Source organism: Spea bombifrons, chromosome 2, assembly GCF_027358695.1.
Source record: "Spea bombifrons isolate aSpeBom1 chromosome 2, aSpeBom1.2.pri, whole genome shotgun sequence".
Taxonomy (NCBI): Eukaryota; Metazoa; Chordata; class Amphibia; order Anura; family Pelobatidae; genus Spea; species Spea bombifrons.
In genome coordinates, this window is record NC_071088.1 from 44,302,752 (window position 1) to 44,309,423 (window position 6,672).

General features: G+C 41.0%; 1 protein-coding gene across 1 annotated transcript; it reads left to right on the top strand.

The window, feature by feature from the left end:
• Nucleotides 1-2,738: 2,738 nt before the first annotated feature.
• On the top strand, nt 2,739-6,094 carry LMOD1 (leiomodin 1). Its single transcript, XM_053457667.1, has 3 exons — nt 2,739-3,042; nt 3,494-4,888; nt 5,655-6,094. The coding sequence occupies exons 1-3, from the start codon at nt 2,815-2,817 to the stop codon at nt 5,679-5,681; spliced, it is 1,650 nt and encodes a 549-aa protein (XP_053313642.1). The 5' UTR covers nt 2,739-2,814; the 3' UTR covers nt 5,682-6,094.
• The last annotated feature ends 578 nt before the right edge of the window (nt 6,095-6,672 follow it).

A 6,672-nucleotide genomic window follows, 5' to 3' on the forward strand; every position in this document is an offset into this window, starting at 1 on the left:
ATTGGCATAAATTGTAATTATCCACAACACTACAACAAAACATTTATGTTCTTTTAAGTAAATCAATGTTTCATCAGACAAAATGATGATTTGGGGGAAGTGCAGAGTGTTTAATTAACAAATCCATATTTGGTAATGAAAAAAATCTTAGTGGTTACAGATGCTTGGCTCTGGAAGTATCTGTAGCTCTACGAGTTATTAGTATTACTGCACATTCCAGGAATCTCAATCCAGGACCAAGGAGCCGCAACATACCACTTCTCCCATCCCTTCTATTTGAGTATTAGAAGATCCAGGATGGATAGATAGATAGATATTTACTGATAACATTGTGATTCAAGGTGTATATGAGGCATGTATGCCCTCTGAATACAGAGCTGGGACTCATGATATGTTTGCAGGGAAGTATAGTGGTTGCAGCCTATTTGCAGGGGGTGTTGTCATTGGCAGGTATTCAGCTTGTATTCAGCTTATCTACCAATCATCCGGTTTTCCACAAGTCAGTCTCGGTTTTTGCCCACTGTCCTGATGAACTGCCTCACTATGCCCTTTTGTTGGCAATGGGGATTATGGGCCTCTGATTTCCCTGGACTGGCCCAGGGTATGTGACCACCTCTCTGAAGCTTACCACAGAAAGGTGTCAAGAGCCACGCCCCCACCCTTTGTGGGCCACTCCCACTTCTGGCCACACCCCAACAAGATGTCCGGCAGCACCCCAATAAATGGACCACTGGCGACGCGCAATTTATGACAGGCGTTTCTTGGCTAAATATTCACTTGGTCCCACAACAAAACATTTGACAGTTGGTGTAACACTCAACTAAGTGAAAGCACACACTGAGTTGCCCTGGTATTTAGAATAACACTTCTAACTTTCAATCAAATATTATGTGTTGCCAACCAATGTGTTCCATATGAATAGCCTCTAGTCCTAAAGTTGGCTTACAGCTTATTGTACTTGCCATAGGGTCTTCCTTTTTCTCTCAATACACTCAATATCGTAAATGAATCATTTCAAAATTATAGCAGGCATGCCACATTTTAAATAAAAAAAAAAAACAACTAGTAGCCCACAGAGAAAAATGCAAAATGAGCTTGATGATGGTTAATACAAATAACTACCAGCCTCATTAGACTACTACAGATATGTTTGGTTCACTCAGGCATGCTTTAAATGACAAGCCCTACAATTCTTCCAGTTCTGCCCTGAACATTAGGATTGTAGCCCAGTCTGATTCACTTGCACTCAAACATGTACAACACATGTGTGTCATATGTAGGCAAACTCTACTAATTCATGACCGGTTCACAACAAGTATGTTATTTTTTAACACAACTTTGTTACACCAATTTAAACTTCCCTGGCACCTAACATGACTGGGAGTTAAAATTGCATGAGAACAGCACAAGCTGAGTTGGGAAAGCCGTACCATGCATTCATCTGCAACATGACGTACAGATGCTCTCAACAACCGAAACACTATGTGAGAGCAGGAATTCGAGCTGGTCCTCCAGGCTACTGCCGATGCCCATGCAGCCTGGTACACTGGTTAAAATATTTACTTTGTACATGTTAAGAGAACATTTGCCTCCCCTTATGCTCTTTAGGCAATAACGGGGAGAACAAGGACCTGAAAGTGTTGTCTTCAGTGGCACAAATCTCTCTCTGTTGCTCATTATCCTCACTGGACATATTTTAATGACTGAATGCACCATGCTATGACATTTTCAGTACCACAGATCCATGTTCCTTACACTTTAGTAAAGAAAAATGTTTTAGGGAAGGAGTATAACCAGTTTAGCTTTGGGTCAACTCTCATCTAGGCTGCTTAGCTGATGGAGGGGTGCCACCTCCTTGTCTGCCCAACATGGCAACATGACGGGCAAGTAAAGCAAAGTGGTCCCATCGGCCCCTTGTCCTCCCATGCATACTGGCACACATACATACTCACACTTACATGTATGCTAGTGTAAGTTTGTGTATATATGCTAACACACGCTTACACTAGCATACACTTGCTCACATAACACTGCAGCCTCACTATTATGGCAGGGTCACGTAACCTTACGTCACGTGGCCAAGCTGCATTAGTGCTTCCCCATGCCACTCCAAAATTGCCTCCCTGCCCCACCCCCCAGGCCAGCCCTCTTGCCCCAAGTCAGCAAGCATGTACATTCAGGATGGAGAATGGAAATGTGGTTCACCTAGGACACAAGGAACTCTAGGGACAGGGCATACTGCAAACTAGGTGCTGTTCTGCTTCCTCTGGCCACAATAAACTGTGTATAACATATATAAGGAAGAACAAAAAAACAAGTATAACATAAAAAATAAAAGCCACATTTTTTATGCATTACCACAAAAAGTGCAGTTGCTGTGCTGGGACCCGCACAGCTCGCGTTATCTGTATATGCTGAGCTTTATAATGGTATTCGGTTACATCCTCTGTTTCCCTGATTCGCTGTCTGATTTCCATAAAAAGCCATGATTTCTCTATCTAAATTTGGGCATGAGGAGCACATTCACAGGAATGCCCCGAGTCCGTGGGGAGGGAGAGCCTTTCCCGCCCAACAGGGTAGAAGGGGCGGACTGGGGCATGTCTTGGACAGCGTAAAAACTCCAATATCCCTTTTGTCGAAGTTCGGGCGTACATGTATTGGATTCTTTTTAACGTCTGCCTATACTGTTTGTTATAGATCTGGGTTATATATCTATACTTTCTTATTAGTATTAATATTGGCGCGTACTTGTCCCCACTCTCCCCTTAATAAGTATATAAACCCTCACTCGTTTTGCCTCATCGCATCTCCAAGATGTCCCGGGTGGCAAAGTATCGGCGACAGGTGAGCGAAGACCCGGACATCGATAACTTGTTGTCCACCTTGTCTCCTGAGGAGATGGAGCAACTGGAGAAGGAGCTGGATGCCGGAGACCCGGACGCCGGTGTCTCTGCTGGATTTAACAGGAGCCAAACGGAGCGAGCGAGTCATCAACGGGAGGCAGAGAGAGAGAGATTCGCTCAGAACAAGGCGCCAGTGGATGTAAGTGATGCATGAGTATGAAAACTATAAAATAATAATATTGGTAAAAAGTACAACGTGAAGAGGTTCATGTGGAGCCATTAGGTGGGAGGGTACATGGGCAATCAGCTGTTACCCGGCTGTCATTTAGAGAGTTAATACCATAAGTTTATACTATGATACTAATTACTAAAGTGTTAAGGTGTCTTAAAATATTTAATAAAATCTTTCTCTATATTAAAACTATCAACTTTTGTTATTAAGTAATTCTAGCTACCCATCCTACAACAGTATTCTTATCTACATCCACATGATGTCCATTGAAAGTGACATCCACCACCTAACTTTAGCTCTAGGTGAAGTTACCTGTTTATGATCACTTATTTTGTGCAAAGTACTTGAGTTTTTTTGTACTGGTCCTCAAGGGAATTCATTTGTATCAGCTAAACATTTGTTGAACTGTCGGTTGCAGCATGAAAAAGTTCAAGAGAAAATAAAGGACAAACCAAAGCCGGAAGAAAAGAAAACAGAACAGAAAACACAGGACACCCACAGCAGCAAAGGGTCAGAAGACGTAAAGGATGCCAAGACAAGGAGAAGTGCTTTCAGGAGGGACAATGAGAAACCGAAAGATACACAGGTTACAAAACTAGCGGAGAAGTTGGGAGAGGACAGCAACACCAAGGATAAGGATAAGACGGAGAGAGCCCAGTCTAGAAAACCCATAGAAGAAAAGAGCATTAAACAAACAGGAAAGGACAAAGAAAATATTAAGAAGGCAGAAGAGAAAGAGAAAACAAAGGAGACCACAGACAAGAAAGCAGAAGATAAAAGAGAAAAGCCACCAGAAAGGACAACGATTAACAAAACTCCAGCAACAAAAGAGAAGGCAGTAAGCAATAAGACTGCGCCCGAAGAGAATGCTTTAAAAGAGGAGGGCAAGAAGAATTTGCCAAAAACTGTAGAGCCAGGATCTGAAATTCCTGAAAATGGAACCCAGAATCAGACAGACTCAAATAAAGAGGATGAATCTTCCAGTATCTTTAATGATCTGTTAGAGAAAGTGAAAAATAATGACAGTGAAATTATAGACCTTAACCTGAACAACTCAGACTGCATCACGATAGAAACATTAATGAGCTTTACAGAGGCCCTAGAATTCAACACAATGGTTAAGATCTTCTCGTTGGCCAACACGCGTGCGGATGACCACATTGCTTTGGCCATCTCAGCGATGCTGAAGTCAAACAAGACCATCACAAGCATTAATTTGGACTCCAATCAAATCACAGGTAAAGGCATCTTGGCAATCTTTAGAGCTCTGCAGCACAATACAACCCTTACAGAATTACGATTCCACAACCAGCGCCACATCTGTGGGGGCAAAACCGAGATGGAGATTGCTAAAATTTTAAAGGAGAACACCACTTTACTAAAACTTGGCTATCACTTTGAGCTGGCAGGGCCGCGCATGACTGTAACAAACCTGCTAAGCCGTAACATGGACAAACAAAGGCAGCGCAGGTTGGCAGAGCAGCGTATGTCTCAGGGTACTAACAACAAGAAAGACTGTTTGGAAGTACCCAAAGTTGTTCCTCCTCAGAAAGCTTCCCCCAAGTCATCACCATTGCCATCAAAAAAGAATGCACAGAAAGTTACCTCAAAGAAAGGAGATGTACCTACCCCTCCACCACCGCCTCCACCGCTAGCTCCACTGGCACCCCCACTTATTAATGAAAACATAAGAAACTCACTCTCTCCTGCTTCTCAGCGAAGAATAGTGGAAAAGACCGGACCATCAGAAAAGAACTCCAGGGATGAACTTCTGGAATCCATCAGATCCAGTAACATCAAACAACTTAAGAAGGTGAGCAGAAGATAATGAAACCCCAACATACACCATGGCCTAGAATCCTACTGCATATGTAGGAATTGAAACAGTACTTGAAAGGGCAGCATTTTATAAAAATGATTTGCCAAAAATGTGGTATTTGTCTTGTCACTTTTATGTAGAGTTGAAGAATTAAACAATACTTTTACAAGTAAATACCATATTATTCCTTGTTTGAAGGCCCTTTAAAATAGTCAAATTATTCCAATTTATAAACAAAAACATCATAAATGTTGAATAATTATAAAAGGACCTTTCGGGTAATATTGTTACATCATTTATTTGTATTCATATTATTTCTATCATGCAATATAAGAATTATTTGAAGTCTGCTAGAAAAGGAGGATGGCTGCTACCAAAAAAAACAATTTCAACTCTGGTGGTTGAATATAAGATGCTACATTTAAGGACATATTGTTTATAGATTTGGATTTTGAAAATAAGATACTGACGGTTCTTTTGGCAGTCCAAAAAATAGGTCTTGTATATATTACAGTGTTTGTGCGTGGTGGTTCCTCTAACCATACTAGGCTCTGAAAGCACCGTGCCTGCATGTCTCTGCATACCTAGAATTCATCTAACCTCCAAAGACTCACTCTATAAAACTATAACTGGGGTATAACGTTTATGTTTACACTTGTTTTATCTTTTGTTACTTCCCAGGTTTATTTCACTAGTGGCGAATGTCCCAGTATTTTGCAAATAATCCAGATTATTAACACTTTTTTTATCTCCTCTTTAGGTGGAAGTGCCAAAATGGCTGAAGTAAAGCAATTAAAAGGGAAGTCTGTTCGATTTTGGCTCAACAAGTAAATTCCATCATAGTTCAAGCAGGCTATATGCGGCAATTCCTTTACCAATCAGAAAAAAATGATATTTATTTAATGGTGATCTTTGGTGCTGATAACTGCCAAAGGCTACAGTTTTTTTTTTAACTTTACAGGAAGGTGCCAAGTAAATGCATTTGTCTTTTTGTTATTTGGATAGTCATTAATCCACTTGGATGTTTATTCATTAAAGCTGGAGTTTGCAGTTTTGTTTGCTGGAAAGTTGGAGTTTCAAATCACTGGCTACACCAAGCATTATGAAGAGCTAAGCCTGGTGAGCATCTCGTATAAGATTAGTTCACTTGCCCTACAACTAAATAAATAACTAAATCGATGAGATTTCTTGAAGAAATTACCAAACTATGCAATATGCAAGGCTGGCTCAGGCCTTCACACAGGAGAAACATACTAGGGTCGGCCTTGTATTAGCACAATAACATTGGTGAGCAGAAACTGAAACTCTCCTGCAGACCATGCTTTAGTGCATAAATACCTTATAAACTTTGTGATACAGTTAGTGATTTAATCAATGTGCAGATGAACAAAAAACGTCAAATTGCATACACAGGCTGGCAACTCTCGGCTGAGTTTGAAAGCTCCGACGATGAGCTGAGGTTGAAAGCTCAAAATGAGACCCAAGAATGATATTGGCCTCTCATGTTCAATCCTATATAAAACGTATTCAAGGGTAGGGTGGGCTATTACTGAGATGCTCTGATTATTGGTCCACTATCCTGAGCTATATTTCATATTTTGTGTGTTTTACTTGCAGTTTTGTTTCCATTCCCTTTAATACTGTGCTCATTTAATGGGATTACTTAGCATGGCTGCCATGTGAGCTTTAGGCTGTTTATACGGCCTTACTTTCTGGATTGCAGGTTACCAGGCCTTCCATGGACTTAATGCACATTAACCATTCCTTTTTGATTACGC

Bases quoted from the DNA above. Each gene is read 5' to 3' on its own strand.
- LMOD1 (XM_053457667.1), top strand. From the start codon at position 2,815: ATGTCCCGGGTGGCAAAGTATCGGCGACAGGTGAGCGAAGACCCGGAC. The intron at 3,043-3,493 runs GTAAGTGATGCA...TGTCGGTTGCAG, and splicing joins AGAACAAGGCGCCAGTGGAT to CATGAAAAAGTTCAAGAGAA. The intron at 4,889-5,654 runs GTGAGCAGAAGA...TCTCCTCTTTAG, and splicing joins ACATCAAACAACTTAAGAAG to GTGGAAGTGCCAAAATGGCT.